Raw genomic sequence first — 22,208 nt, 5'->3', positions numbered from 1 at the left:
TATGGAATGAGTAACATATTTGGAACTGTGTATGGATTAAGGACAAAGAAAAGCAATACAAAAATAATGAAAGATAGTAGGAAGCAGAATAGTGAAATGCATTACACTGGTTCAGGGGAAAACATAGTCCTATTAAATGTATCAGAATTTTGTCAAGGAAGCAAAATTTGACAAGAAGATCAAAAAAAGGAAGATATCAGAAGTAGATTGCTGCATGCAAACAAAGCTTTCAAGAGCTTTACTCCTACGAGATATTGACATGGAAAGATCAGCAGTTAACCTGTAGCTGATTAATGTGTATCACATAGAAACATAGAACGTAAATGTTCAAGCAAGTTGTTGTTGATTTTAAAGGTTCTTGTTATAGATAACATGGCAGTCTTGTCAGTATCTTTCTCATGGAGAAACACTTACGAAATAGCCTGTAACATAACTGTGTTCACCTGTACAAATATGCCCTCGGTAGCTGTGCCTCTGTTGAAATTGACTGAACAATGGTTGTTGAAAGTAGGCTATTGCCAAAACTGTGCTCTGCACCAGATTCACAGTAAACACACTTTAATTGAACTTTCATTGGTAAATGAACTACAGTTTATGGCCAGTTTGTGGCTTGTTTACTTTCATTACAGTACAGACAAAACAGCTAGTCACATGTTATGATTAGCTGATGTCCTATATTGTTATTGTAAGAGTGCACTAAATTAACACTGAACTGACACAAAAGTTTACATGTGGCAAACATGCAGTCACTGGATAAAGTTCTTAAATCACTGCCTCTGGAATCTTAACAATAATATAAAAACAAAAATGATGTGCACTACAAGTAACTATTGGAAGTAACACTGTATTCTGATCCTTATCACAGTAAGTTTATCCCATTTCATAAAATGAGCCACAAGTTCACAGTCAGTCATTAAAAAACTTCACTGAACCATGGAGTGAGCATCTAACAAGAAATTTACATAAATTTTGTCATAGTTTCCAGTATGTAATTTGTACTACATCATCTGTGGTAGATTATCCCATGTTTTTGGACATAAATGTTGCTGCCCTTCAAACTCAGTGTAGACTTGCCTTAAATGGCTTCCAAAAATGTTCTTATGTACATTTGCAAAACTTAGATCTAGCTATAGTTATTTCATAACTTTTCATAAATTAAAATTAAAGATTCAAGTTCTGAGTAAATGAATAGCAGAATAATATTTGTTTGAATAAGCACTTGTACGGGGCCAGAGATTTTCTCTGCCTCGTGATGGCTGGGTGTTGTGTGATGTCCTTAGGTTAGTTAGGTTTAAGTAGTTCTAAGTTCTAGGGGACTGGTGACCATAGATGTTAAGTCCCATAGTGCTCAGAGCCATTTTGAATAAGCGCTTGTAAATACAACTATAATTTCTATTTAATTACACTGGCTGGTTTCGAAAATATGTGATTCTATTTCAGTAATAACATTTTAAATAAAAAAGTTAATTAATTTGAAAGTAAATGAGTGTAAATGAGTGTAAATGTTGCTAACATGTTTTCATTATTAGCTGTACAAATGCTATAGTTCTTTACATACAATTTTTATCTATTCTATCAGAAAGTTAGTAATCAGGCATATGCCTACAAATGAATAATGATAATGAAGTCTCAGATTACTGGTATTTTGTAATTAGCACATTTTTCAGGTCAACTAATCAAACTAATAGATTCTGAATAACCAGAAGATTGCAATAGGTACTAAAGTTAAGTTGGCTAGACCCTGAATTAATATTCCAGATTGTTATGTTCTGTGCACATGGTATATAGATGAGCATATTGAAGATATTACAAAATTTGGAAAAAATTAATACCAATTTTGGAGGAAAGAAAAATATAACAGACGGAAAGGATCCATCTGCTTTGTTACAAGTCACACTGACTCTTACATCAATGATACTTCCATCATCTAGCCATATGGAGAGGACAAGCTGCAGTATTTTCCCAAGTATTACAGCAGCATCTACCTTAAAATCAGTTTGATGGAAAGCTAGGACACAGTATACAGGAAATCCATAATAACTGGTGCTTTGTGACGCACAAAGAGTGTGAGTGATTGTATCAGAAAGACCCACCATTATCTAAACCCAGTTTTTTCAAGCAGCTATAAAATGAAATATTTCTTAAAACTGACAAAAGAATAACTGGAACCACAACAGACTGCTGGAGTGTACAAAATAAGGTTCATGTCTGATAAATACATAGGGGAGACAGGTTGTGCAGTCAATTAATGGCTAAGAGAGCACGAATGGCAGGTGTGCCTCAAGAATCACAGCAACTCAGCCATAGTTAAACATAGTGAAACATATGGCCAGGATATAGATTTTACTTATGTTGACATTTTAATAAAATCACAAGTGTAGACAAGAAGTAAGAGAAGCAGTCAAAATTGTTAACAGTTTTAATCATGATGAAGAGTTCAGGCTGCTGGCAGCATGACTTCCTACCCTCAGTGGTGCGCTGATGCCACTGACATGTGCGAACAAAAACACAAACAAAGTTCTACTCGCGCCCCACCCTCCACTCAGCCGAATGTTTCCAACAATCATCGCAGCATCATTCAATTGCCAATCACCAACATTTATGACAATAATCAGTAAGATATACTCTCCTTAAATTTGCGAAAGTTTGACATTGTGCAACGGTGTTTAGACAGTTCCATGAAGAAGGGCACAGAAAGAGGGCCAAAAACTGGGATTGGAAGATTCTGACAAGAATTATGTGGTATTAAATGCTCAAGAACTTTTAACAACATAAACATACTGCAAAAACAGAGATGCTACCAGCTTTTGAGATACTATCTTCTTTCTAATCCTAGTACTCACAATGCAGCTAGAAAAGTGATGAACATCTTTGCACTGTTACATGTTGCTGTGCACAGTGTGTGGCTTAGCTGCTAAGTTAGTAAGTATCACACTACAAATCCGAATCAGTTCTCAGTTGGTCCAAGGACTTTTTTTATGTCATAAGTCACTTATTTCTCCATTGGCAGTGATTTATTAATGTGAAAGTTCTAAGATGTGCCATGGTTTTGAGTCTACAGTAAACTGTAGGTTCTCTAATAATAGCCAGGGTAACTTAGTTCAAAGACATAGAATCTTCGATAGGACCATGTTGGTAAAACACTATGATGCTCAAATCTACTTTTGGGTCAGGAAGAGCCTCACTTACTGTGCAGCACAGGTGAATGGTTGACTTTCTCCATTTTTGCTTATTGTTTCCATCCTAGAATATCTATTATTGATGAGGTTTTTAGGAAGACGTTCTTGAAAATCTACATGTGTTGCAAATGATTGTATGCAAGTAATACATGTAACATGGTTAATTTGGAGAAAAATAGACTAGATACATTTGAAATGTGTTGCTACAGAATAATTTTAACAAATAGAGGGGCAAAGGTGAATACACACACTAGAGAACACAGTAGAAAGAGTAGACAAAGAAAGAAGTTTATGGAAAACTTTTGTGGCAGAGTAATGGCACGTGTGCCTAGACATCCAGAAATACTTAACTTAGACCTGGGAGAAGACGTAGAGGGGAAGAACTGTAAGTGCATGAAACCTATTAGTACACCCAGAGATGGAGATGAAATGGGAAGGGAATGTCACATGAAATAATCACAAAGGAACAATATTAGTGTTGAGCCCAAAGTTTTTGGAGTTGTTAAACAAGTTGGTGACACTACCAATGGCCTTTCATCCCAGGTGGCAGGATCAAGTATTGTAGTAACTTTATAAAACATTTTGCTTAAAAATTTGTATGCCTTATTTATAATTCTACACGCACACACACACACACACACACACACACACACACACACACACACACACACACACATTAAATTAATGTCGTACTGTAATTAGATTTAATTGAGTTTCCTGTTAGTAAAAGAATTGAATAAATTATTAATTGGACAGGTATACATAATTAGCTAGCTGAAAGTGAGGGCGGAAGGTATTCATTGGACAAGCCTGAGTGATTTTACAGTTGTTGTGTGTATACTGGTGCTTGTAGATTAATAATGAGGTACTAATATTAAGCATAAAGGAAAAATTATACAAATCTATAAGTTTTGTGCTGTTTATATTCATTATACTTTTAACTTAGTGTTTACACAATATGTATTGCTTTGCCAAAATAGATAGTATTTTTCTTTATGAAAATCCTTGATTTGTCTGACTGTGATTACTTCTTTTTTAGGGCATGTCTCCAATTAATTGTGGATGAGACTGAAGAGATTCAGGAACAGCTTGATCTCATATCGTCCCTTCAAATTCTTAGTGATTTTAATTTGTCTGTGTTACCCTTACAAGGTATGTTGCCATTCATCTTTGCAGTTTCAATGATTTTCCTTTCTTTCTATTGTATCTCTATATGAATGTATAATGCTCATTATCACTTCAAATTCCTTTCTTTGTCCAATGTCGTACCTATAAGATGTAGATGTATCTTTCTGCTTTAGCTTTTCTTGGAATTATTGAAATCCTTGAAGGTTCCTCTCAATGGTTTTCTGTTGTTAAATGCCCTCATATGTGGTTTTTACCACATAGACACTCCTTTCAATGTCAGTGAAGCAGCACTGCTTTGTTTTATTCTTAAAAAAGGAAACACAGATCTAGATGAACTATCTCTCTATGTTGCCATAGAAAGAAAATCTTTACCCATGTTGTAAAGGCAGCAAAAGAACTGGCAGATAATAGATTTATTTTGGATAGTAAAAACTAATCAAAGACTCAAAGACATTATGGTTAGTGATCAAGCTGAAACAGGAGCCACAGCTAAAGGCCATGATGTTTCTGAAATCAAGATAGAGGACAAAACTGTTGTAAATCCTACTCAAATTTCTGAATTATTTAATGAATTCTTTATAAATTTAAACAAATCAAACATCAATGTAGAAAATTACCCTGACAAGATAAATTTCTGTAACAGTGAGCAATCCGAAGATGAACTTTTCAGTACATTTACCAAAACTACTGTAAAAGATATAGAACATCAACTGGATGGGACGGGATACCAACAAAAGTGATAGAAACAGCCTCTAAAATAATTGCACAACCACTGCCTACAATAGTTACCCAGTCCATTCAAGATGGTTATTTTCCAGACCCATTTAATGCAATAGTTAAGCCACTATTGAAAAAAGGCACAGAACAACATATGGATAACTGTTGCCCATTCCCTTCTCTTCCATCACTAAGAAAAATATTTGAAACGATACTCACCATACAAATTCAAAATTTCATAGAAAAATTTAAAATAATCTCAAGATCAATATGGATTTTGAAAAGGTAGAGCCACAGTATCTACTGTAAACCATTTTGTAGTTAAAATTAGCTTTTCTTAGACAACTCAATGCATGCCACAGGGATTTTTTGTGACTTATCAATGGCCTTTAGTAATATGAACCACTCCTTCCTACTCTGAAACTGGAAAAGTATGGAATTAGGGGCACTGTGTAAGAATGGTTTAAGTCCTACCTAACCAGCTGAAGACAAAGAGTGCCTATGTCATCAGAGAGAGGAACTTCAAAATGGAAAACCATTTCGCGAGGAGTACTCCAAGGTTCTGTCTTATGTCCCATTCGGTTTTTGTTTTACACAAACAATCTACCACTTAAGATTGAGTGTTACTTAGTTAAATTTGCAGATGACACATCTGTAATCTTTGAAAGTAACAGTGCTGACAAAATTCCCCAAAATGTAGAAAATACTTTAGAAAAATTAGATGCCTCGTTGATTCAAACAGGTTAAAATCAAACATGGGGAAAGATTCAGTTAATGCAGTTTAAAACAAAACAAGCAAAATTAAATGATATTCACATGAGTAACAGAAATGAGGATTTGCAGGAAGCTAACAGTGTGAAATTCCTAGGAATGCAACTGGATATAAATCTACCATTGGGCTCACATATACAGTACCTCGCAAATGAATTAAATAGCCTTGCATTTGGAATGAGGGTATTATATAATGCTACCAGTATGGACATATGGAAAGTAGCATACCGCAACTGCTTCAAGTCAGGAATAAGGTATGAAATTGTATTTTGGGGTGACTCAAACATTATGTGTCAAATAATAAACTTCAGAAAACCTTCATTAGAAATTTGCTTACTGTAGGGTGAAGAAAATCATGTCTTCCACTCCTAAGAAATCTAAGTATATTAAGTATTCCCTCACTATACATATATGAGCTGGTTATCTTTTTATACAGTAACCCTGATTTATTTGTAGCAAATCATTTTCAACATGATTACAACATCAGAAATCAAAATAATTTTATGCTGCCTACCCACTGTTTAAAACTTTATGCTCAGCAGAAATGTAGAAACACTGAAAAAACCTTATATGGCAAATTAGTGCAGAAATGTTACTATTCAGTGGAAGAATTCCTGAATGACAACTTAAAAAATTGAGCACGAGAGAGAAAGTATTTATTGCTGTTAATTTGTAAAAGTTTGTTACTTTTTAAGCAAATCATTAATTGCCTAGTTAAGTAATTATCCAGTACAGTATATTGTTACAGTATATTGATAATTTTTACTTATGGAGCGTCTGACAGCAACTGAATAAAACACAATTTTAGTGCCATACGCGTTTCACCTTTATTTTCTGCAAGGCATCATCAGTGGCAGGTTGCGTGGACAACTTCTTACATATTATGCTCCTGTTGCATGTTTGGTGTTGTTCTACTTCTTAGGAATGCCAATTTGCGGTTTTTTCCCCACACCGCAAATTGGCATTCCTAAGAAGAACAACACCAAAAATGCAACAGGAGCATAATATGTAAGAAAGTGTCCACGCAACCTGCCACTGATGATGCCTTGCAGAAAATAAAGGCGAAATGCATATGGCACTAAAATTGTGTTTTATTCAGTTGCTGTCAGACAGTCCATAAGTAAAAATTATCAATATACCATAATATTACACACAACTGAGGAAGACAGGACTACAAAAGTTGAACAGTATATTATATTAATGATATTACAAGAAAACTTGTAGACCAGTTTTGGTGTTTTGACAAGTCTCCTGTACATTAAGTCAGTGACTTGAGAGACAATAAACTTATGCCTCTGCTATCTGTATTTCTCATATAGGTATACTGTTTAGTCTTAAGGTGCCTTCCATTTTCATCATATCAACTTTGGTCTTATTTTTATTCTTTTAACTAAAAGTTACACATATATTTTTTCACTCGAATATATGTTTTATGTTAGATAGGTTGTTAAATTACAGAATTTTTTTTAATGGTTTACTTTAGAATAGTAATTTTTATGGTAATTCAGGTTTAATTAATTAATTTGTATCTGAAGTGCCAAAACAGTCTGTGAGGGAGTATGGTGTTTAATGTATTCCGTAGCGGGTCGGTAACTAGGTATTTCTTTTAGTCATAATTATGAGTAACTACTTGTGTTTTGCTGTAAATTTCTACCTCCTCATATAATGTTTGTATCACATTTTACCTGTGACTTTGACACTTCCCTCCATCCACTATATATACTAATTTTTTCTTCCATTTGCCTCCTTGATTTTGAGGGAAAATCTGTTGTTCAAAGGCTAAGGAGTGACTGTTGCTTTTTATTTGAATTTCAACCTATGTAAAATCAAATAACATTCTCCAGATTATTTGAATTGACATAGTTTGAAAACCAATATGATTTTAGTCTATCGTGCCGCTACAAAATATTTTGAAAAATGTTTGATTCCTGATATAATGCTATATTCCAGATACAAGGAAAAATTATTGATGAGATATTAATGACAGTTATTATGTCACTGCTTCCATTCTCCCTGCATCTCTGACACCAGTGTTATTGGTTTTACTCTAATCTGTTTCACCTCTCTTTCTTTAGTATAGTTTTTAAAGTTCTTGTTATTGTACAAGCCGTTATTCTTCTGTGGTGATTTTATTTTGGTATTTGAAGTCCCATCCTTATAAAATGTATCTATTTGTATTATCTGAACACACATTGCACAATAGTATGACTGTACAGTTACTTATTTTTAAGACAACTTGGTTCTGTATCCTCTCCAAACAACCAAGCTTCCACACTGTATTTTATGTATTTCAAGTGGTGGAACTATTACTTTTTCTTAAATCTGTTAGCATTTTAGGGCAATGCTATAATAATATCCCACAGGTTATTTCACTATTGTAAACGCATTTCAGGTAACAGTTCCTATTTAAATCTTGCTATGTTTTATCTACAAAATTATTGGATTATATATCTAAAAACAAAGATGATGTAACTTACCAAACGAAAGCATTGGTATGTTGATAGACACACAAACACAAACACAAACACACACACAAAATTCAAGCTTTCGCAACCAACAGTTGCTTCATCAGGAAAGTGGGAAGGAGAGGGAAAGACGAAAGGATGTGGGTTTTAAGGGAGAGGGTAAGGAGTCATTCCAATCCCGGGAGCGGAAAGGCTTACCTTAGGGGGAAAAAAGGACAGGTATACACTCGCGCGCACACACACATATCCATCCGCACGTATACAGACACAAGCAAACATATGTCCGCTCCCGGGATTGGAATGACTCCTTACCCTCTCCCTTAAAACCCACATCCTTTCGTCTTTCCCTCTCCTTCCCTCTTTCCTGATGAAGCAACCGTTGGTTGCGAAAGCTTGAATTTTGTGTGTGTGTTTGTGTTTATTTGTGTATCTATCAACATACCAACGCTTTCGTTTGGTAAGTTACATCATCTTTGTTTTTAGATATACTTTTCCCACATGGAATGTTTCCCTCTATTAAAATTAATGGATTATTTCGTTTTTTAAATTTTATGTTTACAATACCACAGTTTCAGTATTGTACTGCTTTTGTGGCAGATTTACTCTCTCTCTCTCTTTAAGAAGCTGGATCCAGTAATGTAATGCTTATTCAGTTCGACAGTGTGAAGATCGCATGCAGCTTATAAAGTCAATCCTGCATAAAGACCCGTATGCATATCAAAAATGGGAAGAGCTACTACTGTTAGCTCACAAGTTAAGAGTGTGTGGCCGTAATAGACATGAATGTGAAGGACGTGTTCTTACAATTACAGCTCAGTCAGCTTACGAGGTATGTGACATAAGTAGTATTAGATTGAAAGATTTCTAAGCATCATAATAAATTTGAAACTGTTCTGTGGGCTTACCCAAAACATTTTCTTCAACTCTACGAACTACTAAGGACTACTTTCACTTTTGTGGCCATCCATTTTTTAATTGCTGTTTGACTTTCTAAAAATTTAATATCCACATTTTCATGTGGTCTCAGCTCTCTGAGACTGCAGACGTGTGTACAAGTTGCGTTTGTGTGTGTGTGTGTGTGTGTGTGTGTGTGTGTGTGCGCGTGCGCGCAAGCGTGCGCGCATGTTTGTATGTGTGTCTACTGCTGACAAAGGCCGTAATGGCCGAAAGCTTTAATTGTGTGAATCTTTTTATTGTGCCTATCGCGACTCAGCATCTCTACTGTATGGTGAGTAGCAACTTTCCTTCTCTGGTACTGTTACATTCCATCCTGGATTTTCCATTGTTTGATTCATATGAAAAATATGTTATATGTACTGCAAGAGATGCAAGGCTTCTAAGTTTAAGATTATCTGTAATGTGACTTAAAGTTCCGATTCTTTTCCATATTAACACCTATAATATGGAATATTCTATAAATCTGAATTACAGTACCGTATTATTTCTGACAGTGTGGCAATGTGGTCTGAGCGTGTGTTTGACTAGATGATTGGTTGGATCAATTGTGAAATTGGTAGTCTGAGGCAACTGCATAAGTGTGTGTGTGTGTGTGTGTGTGTGTGTGTGTGTGTGTGTGTGTGTGTGTGTGTGTGTGTTTTATTGATGAAGGCCAATGGCCAAAAGATTTAATTTTTAATTGTGAAAATCTTTTTGTTGTGCCTACCTGCGACTCAGCATCTCCACTATACGATGAGTAGAAACTTTTCTTCTCATAATATTGTTACATTCCGTCCTGGATTTTCCTTTCTGTTGGCATGTTCTCGTTATGATAGTTTTGTTTCTTTAATCGTGTTTTAGTTCGTCAGCTCTCTCTCTCTCTCTCTCTCTCTCTCTCTCTCTCTCTCTCTCTCTCTCTCTCTGCCTAGTTTTCCATTGAATTAAAATGTGTCCATCTTGTTGATTTACGACATGTTCAGTTTCTATTATGATACTGTCTTTTGTTTATTAGGAAGCCATTGTACTCATTTAAGGACTTTTATAGTTATATGTTTTCCTTTTGAAGTATTTTCATGTCTGTGAGAATACCAGACATTCATAGCATCTTAAATACTTTTAGTAAAACAATAAGCAAGACAACAGCAGCAGAAAAATAAAATATAAAAAATAATAAAAATATAAAATAATGTAGCTATTTTTCAGTCTGAAATGAGAGGTGTAGGGAATGTATTTTACTGTTAGAAGCTGATTTGGAGACAGGCTGTAAAAAAAAATATGTTACATGTGACACTATCTGCACAAAATTACTGGCAGCATAATGTAAAGTAAATAATTTACCTTACTTTCCAAAATAGTTTTGTAGGCCTAATTTTCTGTACAACATAAATAAAAGTTGTGCTTAAGGCAGAAATTTTCTCCTATTTTTCTTTGTAAGTATGTATACAAAAAAGAGCTGCATTATACAGAAGATGATTATAAGTTCATATTTCAGGAAATAAAATAAGAAATTTTACATCGTCATTGCAAGTCTGGTTTGATGCATCTCTCCATGATAGTCTATCCTGTGCAAGCCTCTTCATCTCTGCATAACTACTGCAACATACAACCTTTTGAACCTCCTTACTGTATTCAAGCCTTGGTCTCCCTCTGCAAATTTTACCACCAACACTTCCCTCAGGTACCAAAATGACAGTTCATTGATTCCCCAGGATGTCTCCATATCAATCGATTCCTTCTTTTAGTCATGTTTCTTTTTTTCTCCAATTTAATTCTGTACCTCTTCATTTGTTATTGAATTTAACCTTCAACATTCTTCGGTGGCACCACATTTCAAGATCTCCTACAGTGAAACCCCCTATATTATATTTTCATGTGGTCCAGGCGTAAAAAATACAAAATTGAGTAAAATGCCGAATTGAGGAAAACATTAAAAGCCTAAAAATATGAGCAAAAACATATGAAATTGGCATTAATGGTAAAATCTTAATCATCTCCAATACATTGTATAAAATCTGTATCAGTGAAGGGAATTAAATGTGCAGTACAATGTTTATACAATAATTTGTGGTACTGAATTTCATTAGTTCTTAAAAAATCACAGACATGTACCAGTAAGTAAAAATCCATCAAAAAATTGAAATTGGTATCTGGGTATAAGGCAGTGCAGCTATTTTATGACTTTCTATGACCACAAATTGTACATAAAAACTCGCATTTTTTAGATATCTTTCATTTGTTCTCACCCAGAAAAGATACAAAATTGTTGAACATGGTGAGTTAAACCAAAAACTGTGAAGTACGGTGAAAGGCACTGGAAGCTAACATGTAGGGGTGGGGTGTCAAGTAGACTTCACACTACCTTTTGCAGTCATGACGTCACTAGTGGGCTTTCCATTATTGCCTTTTGTGACGAGCGTGTGTGAAAGATCCAAGTTGCATCTCTTTGCATTTTGATTATTCATTTACTTAGTAGTTTGTGTGTGTGTGTGTGTGTGTGTGTGTGTGTGTGTGTGTGTGTGCCGCAGTTTGCTGTTTCAAAGCAATAGCGCAATGAAAATGTATGACAAATACGTCACCCTTATCATTAAATGCAAGTTAATTATGCAGCGACGACACAAGGCTTGAAGAAATATTATGATAAACAAGGCTTGAGACAATAGTCTTATGATCAAGCCCTAACATAATGGATAATTTCACGGTGTGCAAGGATGTAGGTTCGCAAATGATTGCATGCTAACTTTTTTCCTCCACACATTAGCGATAATGCAGTCTGGGGCTTTGTTATAAATACAACAAAACTATGATCTCAATTAACATTTCCATCTGATTAGGAAATGGAGGATGAAATAAATATTTGGGTGTCGCATTTTCCAAGTGTGTAGTTAGGCATTAATCTTTGAGGACAGCTTAAATTGCTGAGAGTAAAACGATGAGAGTAACATTCCTTGTCACAAATATTTTGCATGTTGTGTAACCACAAACACATTCCTGTAAAGAGTTTTCACTACAGCTGTGAGATTGTCCTTTCAGTTCCACGTTCATGAATCTCAGTGAGGCACTATAGTGACTGAGAAATCGATAGCTCATTTCAGGTCGTCTTCACAGCTTCACTACATCAAAATTACATCAGTTTGTGCAAAAACTAGTGTGAAAAGTGCTCGACCCTCCTCTGGTGACATGAGCGCAGTCAATTATAGTGTCTTGCTTGTCAGCTTTTCCTTTTTCATTGTGCTGAGGTGAGAGTGTGTTCACACGCAAAAGAGATTTGCACCCTCTACCAGGCACTTAAATGTAATTTGCAGAGTATCCATGTAGATGTAGAAAACAAAGTTATGTCAAAATGATATAGGCAAGCATTCATGATGTATGTCAGTATGTTGATCAGCGAATAAAAATCGAGTTGACCTGAAAATAGCTTAGCCCACCTAAGGAGGAAACATTAGCACAGCTTTTGACCTGGAATAAATCCTGCCCATTCACCCCCTCCCCAACTAAAAGGATAGCCAGTACAGTCCAGAGTACCTATGTCAAGGATGTAGTCAAAGGTGGAGTGGGGGGTGGGGTGGGGGGGGGGTTCATGGGGTCTTGACCCCCCCCCCCCCCCCCACCCACCCACCCCACCCTCCCCCAGTCACCTACATGAAATTACAAGACGTAGTTGCTGTGAGGTGAAATTGAAAAATATTTTGATTTTTAGTCATACGATGGAATAGGTAGGGATACACATTATTCCGACAGTAAAACCAATGATAGATTTATAACACTATCGGTTATCACGCACGTTTGTTTTAGCCAAGACTAGTTGTTCGTGTTGCTTGGGTTCAGTTGTTGTTTGGTTAATCAGTTCAGTTCTTGGGTGTAGTTGAATTTAATGGAAGTGTACTATTCACTGTTTTTGTGCTGTTGTGATATCTTTGAATTATGAAAAAGTTTGTAACAAGAAAGAAGAGGAAAACAGATTTTGATTCCTCCACTAGCATTACTGTAACTTAAAAATATATACAAATACTAACAAAGAGATAGAGGGGCTGGCCAGTACTTACCTCAGCTCAGTACAGCCAATAGATAAACAATGCAGAACAGAAAATTTACATTCCTAGCTTTCAGAACTTTGTTCTTTCATCAGGGAGGAGAGAAGGGAAAGAAAGGGAAGAAGGGAAAGTGGATTCAGTTACTCACAACCCAGGTTATGAAGCAACAGGGAAAGGAAAACAAGGAGGCATGCATGGAGGCATGGTTGTCCTCCATCCTTGCTACCCTCCCTGTTTTCCTTTCCCTGTTGCTTCATAATCTGGGTTGTGAGTAACTGAATCCACTTTCCCTTCTTCCCTTTCTTTCCCCTCTCTCCACCCTGATGAAGGAACAAAGTTCCTAAAGCTAGGAACGTAAATTTTCTGTTCTGTTATGTGTATCTATTGGCTGTACTGAGCTAAGTACTGGCCAGCCCCTCTACCTCTTTGTTAGTATTTGTTTCACATCTTTATATGAGATTTTCCATTAATCATTTAAAAATATATACACATTAATGTAATAGTCTATTTACCGATCTATAGCAGTTTAATGTTAGCACTACAGTTGCAATTTAGAGGCTGGTAGAACTTTCGGGTTACACTATTTCAGTAGTTCACATGGCAGTGGAGCAGTAAATATCATTAAAAATGACATTAAACTAAAATCATTGCATAAAAATACACTCAGATTTGTTTTGTCACGTTGGTCGCCCAAATGATGATGACAGCATTTCTTCAAAAAAATTGCTTTAATATTCTGTCATTAGTAGTCCAAGAGGCAAAATATCGCCCAGTCTGGTCACCCTGCTGATGTGGAAACTAGTTACAATACAGAATGATGGGGAGGGGTTTGTGGAGAGCAGTAGGGGTATGTGATAACAGCACATTCTGTAGTTTGTTTGTTTGCAAAAGATTTTTTTCTGTTGGGCTGCTTGAATTCATCCAAGCTGACTACGCCCTGCATCCCACCCTCCCCCTTTCATCCAAAATCTATTTATGCTATAATAAGTGAAGCCAGCAACTCCCAGCACATTGAAATCTTTAAAATATGCATGCATTCATGGACTGTCGAATGACTAAACATCCACGATTAAAGGAAAAACATGCCATGTCAGAATTCAGTTTGTTGTGATACATTTTATTTGGTTTTAAAAGAATGTACAACAATTAGTTTTTCCAAATTCTCCACCAACTTGGGCTGTCTCTGCATGTTGAGCTGCCGAGCTTGCAATCCATGGGTTCGGGAGGTGAGGTGGTTTAAATCCATTCACCAGCAGTCTTGAAAAATGGTTTTCTGTGGTTTCCCATTTTCAGTTTAGGCAAATGTCAGGGAGGTCCCTTACTGTAAGCCACAGCAAATTACTTCCAAATGCCTTTCTTTCCTGACAGATTCCAATTCCCTTAAAGATGCAACCCCATTGTTTAAATGATAAAAGCTGCACTGAAGATGAGCCAAGCATCTTTTCGGAGACTTCTGCCACTAAAAAACCATATGATTAATAAATAATGATCAAAATTCTCCTCATTTTGGCTCATGCAATTGTCTAACAGAACATTCTTTAATGCAGAAAATGATTTTTCTTACAATGTGACAAATGCATACTTAAATGAGGAAATTTAAGAAAGATTAAGGTTGAATAATTCCATATCCTTTGCACTTTTGCCACCAAAAATTATTCTAGCTGTTTTTATTCCAAAAACGCTGTCAATAATAATCACTATGTTGTAAAAGATTAGTGCTCATCCACTCCTCAGCTCAAATTCGGTCTGAATGAAGAAGAGTGTAAAATGACCTTAGAGCGTGAATGGTGGATGACTGCTTATTAGTGGTTTACCAAAATACAGCACTCTGTATATAACTGGATATCACCATCTGTGTTATTCAGGAATAAAATGGTTTATCTTCCTTATGAAAATTTTCAGAATAAATGAAAAACATGAGTTCTTTTGTTCAGATCATCTTTAACAGATCGACAACCTCTTTTGACAAAATCCAGGCAACATCCTTGTCTGTGCACTGCATAAATACCTGCTGTTAGAAATCGTGTATCATAATGTGAAATACTTTCAAAATCAAAATATTAGATCACAGACTACAAACAATAGGCATAGGTTACATTGGAAGGTGATAATTTAGCAGGTTCTATTTAAATGGAAGAATTTCTGTAAATGCAGTGTGATGAGGCGTATTTCAACGAAAAGGAACTGGTCTGGACACAGAAGTTTTCAGCAGCTACAAGCTAAAGTGTCTTCGCCAGTTTTGTAAAATAAGTTAGAAGATACAGTAATTTTTATTTTATTTGCTTTACGTGACTGAAATAAATGTTTATTCCTGCAAAGAAGGTTTTTGGTCTGCAGAAATGTCATAATATGCAAGCAAAAAACACATTCCAAAATTCCACAACAGATTGAAATCAGAGGTATAGGCCTGTAATTTTGTGCATCTGTTCAACAACTCTTCTTAAAAATGTTAATGAACCAGCCCCCCCTCCCCGTTATTAGGAATGCTGCGCTTCTCCGGTGATCTATAGTACAGTGCTACTGTAAGAGGAACAAGTTATTTCTCAAAAATCAAATTGTTTCCCATGAAATCCAGCAGTCTTTTTCTGTTGTGCAATTTCAGGTGCAGTTTTATCCCTTTGTCTCATATTTTGATATCTGTTATTTTGACATTCACACAATGATTTAAAGGGAGAACTACATTGCTCTCTTACACAGTGAAACAGTTTTGGGAGAGGCCTATAGTGTTTTGGTTTTCTCTCTGTCTACATCTACATCTACATCGATACTCTGCAAATCACATTTAAGTGCCTGGCAGAGGGTTCATCGAACCACCTTCACAATTCTCTATTATTCTAATCTCGTATAGCGCGCAGAAAGCACCTATATCTTTCTGTACGAGCTCTGATTTCCCTTATTTTATCATGGTGATCATTCCCCATTCCCAATTTCAATGCCAGTATGGTCACAGCATATTGGGACAGATGGCTTTGATCTTTTTACTGATTTAACATCAGACTAAAACTTCTTAGAATTTTCTTTCAGATCAGTTTTGCAAAATTTTTCTTTGGAATTTGTGGAATGCTTCACACATTACCATCCTTATGTTAATTTTTGCCTTATTTGGTTTTTGTTTATCTTTGAGACTTTTATTACATTTAAATTTGCAAAGAAGCTCTCTTTACTTGTGTAGCAGCTTTTTGAAATGGCTGTCAAACCACATCAGGACTTTTCCATCCCTCACAGTTTTGCTCAGCACATACGTGTCCAAAGGATATTGTGTGTTGAAAAACAAATCAGTTGAAGGCTGGGAATTAATTGCAGCATCAGCAAAGTAAGGATCAATTTTCTCCAAAATGAAATATTTGTTGTTTACTTACAAATACTTTTCAAACAAGATTTCCTGGTCTATCCTGGCGAATGTAGCATGGACTTGGTATCCAACAAGGAGTACTGTGACAAAAAAGGGTAAAATGTAAATGGATAGGTAAAAAATCTACTCACCAAGCTTCGGCAGGGGAACACGCACAAAAGAAAGTTTAAGTTTTACAAGCTTTTGGAGCCAGTGGTTGCTTCTTCTTGCAGAAGAGTTGAAGGGAAAGGGGTACAGTTCAGAAAAGTCAGGGGAGACTTACCGGACAGGATGAGAAGGAAAGAATTTCCATCTAATCCCATCTGGTGAGCCTCCCATGACTCGGATTATTTTTGTTGTTGTAAAAGACAGGGTATGTAACTTCCATCTGACTTTGACATACAAGAAACACCTTTGGGGAAAAGGGGGAAAATGGAAGTTGGAAGTCAAATATAGCATAGTTGTTTGATTGCTGTTGACGCATAGAGCCCACAGTCATAAGGTTCATATACAATGGGATCAATGTTATAACACAGTGCAGCCAAGTGTACCTTTCAGCATGAATCAGTTTGCTATGTGTTGAAGGGCTTGACAAACTTTTGAACAAGATACACGCAAATCTAGGTTTTCCTATGAGAATGCATCAGTTTGAAAAAATAAAAAGAAACCTAATCAACTTACAGAAATGACTGTTAGAGTTAGAAATTTATGATGAAATCTTTCATCTTTCAGAGGAGGTTGTAAAGAGTTACCTATTAAAAATACTTATTAAACCATGAGATATAGACCATTCAGTTTGTTTACCACACAATGAAATCTGTGCCATGGCCAGTGCTTTTTAAATTTTTACATTTGTCACGTGGCTTCAATGTGTCAGTTTAACTCATATTTAAATAGTTGTGTTTTGATTTTAAGTATTATTTCTCCCACAATAGTGATATAAAATATGAAAATATAGATATTTAATGATGTTGGTTCAGCAGCCCCTTGTTGTTTATGTATGCTCCCACTCATAGTGATTTCTGCCCTCTTTTACAGCAATAGAAATACTGTCCCACAGTGAAAATGGATGCATTGTGGTTTTTTTGGTACTATTACACACAGCATACATAAAGACTGAAAACTGTTTCTAGATTATTGGTGTAGTTTTTGTTTGGAAGTATCCTGAGAGATTAAAATTTTGTGCTGAACTATTGCTAAAACTCAAACTCAGTTCATACCATCGGTATTATCCAGGTACTGTGTGGATGAGGGCCACAGTTAATTGCAAAAATCACAGTTTTGTTGTTGGTGAGCGTGGTAAGACATTCTGTGAAACTTTACTAAGTGCCTTCTCTGAAAACTGCATAGAAGAGATAGTTAGGAACCCCACTCATGATGGAAATATATTGGAGCTAATGGCACCAAAGAAACCTGATCTCTTTGAGAATGTTCACATTGAAACTGGTATCACTGACAATGATGTGGTTGTGGCAATAATGATTGCCAAAGTACAAAGGACAACTAAAACAAGCAAAAGGATATGTTCAGTAAACTAGATAAAAGATCAATAATGGCATCTCAGTGAGGAACTTGAAAGTTTCAGCACAGGGTGGGAACACACAGAGGAATCCTGCCTCATGTGTAAAATAATAGTTGACCATGCACTGGACAGATGTGTACCCAGTAGAACAGTTCATAATCGGAGGGAGCCTCTGTGGTATACAGTCAGATTACTGCATAATAGGTGTAAAACGAAGTGTAGGCCTATAGATAGAGAAATTCTGAATGGAACACATTTGGGTGTCACGTGAGCAATGCATGATGCCTTCAATGACTACCATAGCAGAATATCGTCAAGCAATCCTTCACAGACCTCAAAGAAATTCTGGTTGTATGTAAAGGCTGTTAGTTTCACCAAAGTTAGTGTCCAGTCACTAGTGAATGAGGCAGGAACTGAAATTGACGATAGTAAAGCAAAAGCTGAAATACTTAAGTCTGTTTTCAAATGTTCCTTTAAAAAGAAAAACCCATGAGAACTGCCCCAATTTAATCCTCGTACCACTGAAAAGATGAATGAAATAAGTATTAGTGTCAGTGGTGTTGAAAAACGGCTGAAATTGTTAAAACTGAACAAAGATCCACGTCCCAATGGAATCCCTGTCACATTCTATACTGAATTTGCAGCTGAGTTAGCCCTTCTTCTAACTCTAATCTATCATAGATTCCTTGAACAAAAAATGGAGCGTAGGTCTTGGGAGGAAATGCAGGCCACAACAGTCTACAAGAAGGGTAGTAGGAGTGATCCATAAAATTATCATCCAATATCCTTGACATAAATTTGTTGTAGAATCTTAGAACATATTCTGAGCTCAAACACAATGAGGTATCTTGAACAGAATGACCTCCTCAGTGGCAACCAACATGGATTTCAAAAACATCAATCATATGAAACACAAATCACACTTTTCTCGCATGCGATGCTGAAAGTTCTGGATCAAGGCATTCTGGTAGATGCTGTATGTGTTGATTTTGGAAGAGCGTTTGACTCAGCACCACACCTACGCCTCTTGTCAAAAGTATGACCATATCGCATGTCAGGTGAAATTTGTGACTGTATTGAGGACTCTTTGGTAGGGAGAATGCAACATGTTACCTTGGATGGAGAGTCACCATCAGATGTAGAAGTAACTTTGGGTGTGCTCCAGGGAGGTGTCTTGTGGCCCTTGATGTTCGTGTTGTATATTAATGATCTTGCAGATAGTATTAATAGTGAAATGGGGTGTTTTGCATATCGTGCAGTTATCTGCAATGAAGTGCTATCTGAAAAAAGCTACATAAATATTGAGTCAGATCTTGATGAGATTTCAAAGTGGTTCAGAGGTTGGCAGCTTGCTTTAAATGTTCAGAAATGTAAAATTTTGCGCTTTACAAAATGAAGAAATGTATTATCCTATGACTATAATATCAATGAGTAACTGTTGGAATCAGGCAACTCATAAAAATACCTGGATGCACAACACGTTGTAGGGATATCAAATGGAATGATCACACAGGATCAGTCGTGGGTCAAACAGGTGGTAGACTTCAATTCATTGGTAGAATATCGGGGAAGTGCAGTCAATCTACAAAGGAGACCAATTCTAGAATATTGCACAAGTGTGTGGCACCATTACCAGATAGGACTAACAGGGGATACTGAAAGTATACGGATGAGGGCAGTACGAATGGTTGCAGGATTGTTTGATCCACGGGAGAGTGTCACAGAGGTACTGAAGGAACTGAACTGGAAGACTCCTCAAGATATACATAAACTATCCTAAGAAAGTATGTTAACATAGTTTCGAGAATAGGATTTAAACGACTTTAGGAATATACTACGACTCACTATGTATCGCTCACATAGGGATCGTGTAGGATAAGGTTATAATTATTACTGCTTGCACAGAGGTGTTCAAACAATCATTATTCCCACACTCCATCTTTGAATGGAATGGAATGGGAAGAAACCCTAATAATTGGTACAATGGAATGTACCCTCTGTCATGTGCCTCATGGTGTTTTGCAGAGTATAGACAGATGTATATCTCGTGCTTCCTATCAGGCAGCCAGTCTCCCAGTTCCACTATCCTTCTTTCAAAACTCCACAGAAACTCTCCTACAATGTCTGCTCAAGTAGGATGCTTTTTAAAAGCAGGATTGAGGTACTGGCAGAGTAGAGCGTTGATATGATTTGGACCATAAAATTAATTAAAACATTGCATGTGAAAGACAATGGCCCAAGTTCCTGTCCTCCTCCAGCACACAGTTTTAGAGTATTGGAGTTTCATGAAAGGAGGAGTTTAGAGCTGACACAGAGAATTCTAAATTCAAAACGGGCAGAACTGAGCTTTTTGGTTAACTCATCCATGTGCTGGTGCGATCTCAATTCATTATCAGTGTGGATGCCTAGAAACTTCACACACAGAACCTTATCCAGCCTATGTCCACTGATCTCTACATCAGGTACCTGTAATTCATTATTATCTGTTTGGAATAGAATACATGAGTTTTTGTATGCTGTTACTTATGAACGAGTTGTGAGACTGTTCCATTGTTATGCTGAATGTATCTGATATGGATGTATTTGGGACATTTATCAGTATACCTGTTGTAAGCACAGATTCTAGCTGTATCTAAAAAACAAACTTTCAAGAAATTTTTTTAACAAAATATAATTTCTACAGAAAATGATATTAGTAATTAATGAAATCAGTAAAGATAACTTTTGCTGTATAATTGAGGTACTGAGTGGATGACTGCTCATAAATGAGACTGAAATGATTGTTAAGCTTCCAGGCAGGGTCCTATAAGTACCTCCTGGGTTCCAGAAGACGACTATTAGAAAACTACACGACACCACAGAAAAATGACACACATCAGTGGGTAGAACATCTCTCAAAGTTTCAGTTCATAATATGCACTATGGCATATTTGCACTGAGGGGAGAGCATATTGAAAGATGTAGACGTATCATCTGCTACGTCTTGTTTTTGAGATTGCTTATTGACTACTCAACCATATAGTGAGTCCATCTTCCATGATGTGTATTACACACAGGACTTTGTCTCATATTAAACTTACATCATTTATTGCAATAATGGAAATTCCTGGATGAAACATTTATTTTACATAATGTTAATTATCCTTTGAATTACATTTTTAGGTTATTCAACAGTTGACAGATTTAATATTTTAGATTATGTGTATTTTGTGTAATATATGTATTTTATTTTTGTGCTTCATAAGGCAGAAGATTTTAAATGTTGTGCGGAAATCTGCAAAAATATAGTGGACAACAACCATGGGATTGGGTGGCAAGTTGTGCAGCAACTGGGGCAGTGTAGAGAATTTTCTGATGTACAGCAGCGATGCGATTTTCTTTCTTTTGCTGTCCTGCACTGTGAGCCAGACATGTTGGATAAGCTCCTGACAACCAGGTACTATTCAGTACATCATATGCTTTAGACTTTTTAGCCCAGTGGATGTAGTACATGTTTATAACATATTTTATTTGATTATTTCAATTGCATCATGTTTTGTGCTCTTCATTAGTTTAGTTTACTATTACATAGTGCTAGATACAAATACGTTTTTTACTTTGTTTTCATATCATTTTGTAGTGACCACTGCCCACTTTGTTGACAAATCTGATGTGTCATTTCTCTGATAAACTGAGGACTTCATAAAGTGTGTGCCTACCTGCATTTATTCCACTTTTTTTCATTATTTGGTGTTGGCCACAGGAAAGCTGTTCATAGTTGCCATTTTTACATAGTTACTTATAGTCTCAGATTTGACTGAAATTCAGTACACTAATTCTACCATGTGTGGAACACTCGTGTACAAAGTATTAGTTTCCCCTGCCAATTAGTTCCAGAATTATGACTTGTGAAAGAAGGTGGCATAACCGGAAATCGCAACCAGCATCTGGCAATCTATCTTCAGGCCCAACTTCAGGTCTTAAATAACTTTGGAGCTATTCCACACAGTCCAGTGAAATTTTTACAACCCAGTAACATCCACTTAGAGAACACACTCTGTGAATCAAAACACAAACAACATATTTCTGAGGGAAAATAAAAAATTCCAAAATGTGATTAAAAAAATGTAATACGTTAAAAGGTACATA

The 22,208-nt window shown here is 36.2% G+C and overlaps 1 protein-coding gene across 2 annotated transcripts in view; it reads left to right on the top strand.

Annotated features, from left to right (window-relative positions):
• Positions 1-22,208, top strand: part of LOC124615599 (neuroblastoma-amplified sequence-like) — a 414,306-nt gene that overhangs the window by 151,630 nt on the left and 240,468 nt on the right. For both annotated transcript variants that reach the window (XM_047143590.1, XM_047143589.1), the window contains exons 23-25: positions 4,219-4,331; positions 8,914-9,089; positions 21,326-21,516. In XM_047143590.1, the coding sequence (XP_046999546.1) occupies positions 4,219-4,331; positions 8,914-9,089; positions 21,326-21,516 (480 nt within the window). The remainder of the gene's footprint in view (positions 1-4,218; positions 4,332-8,913; positions 9,090-21,325; positions 21,517-22,208) is intronic.

This window comes from Schistocerca americana, chromosome 5 (genome assembly GCF_021461395.2).
Source record: "Schistocerca americana isolate TAMUIC-IGC-003095 chromosome 5, iqSchAmer2.1, whole genome shotgun sequence".
In the NCBI taxonomy this organism is placed as follows: domain Eukaryota; kingdom Metazoa; phylum Arthropoda; class Insecta; order Orthoptera; family Acrididae; genus Schistocerca; species Schistocerca americana.
This window is presented reverse-complemented; position numbering and strand designations above follow the sequence as displayed.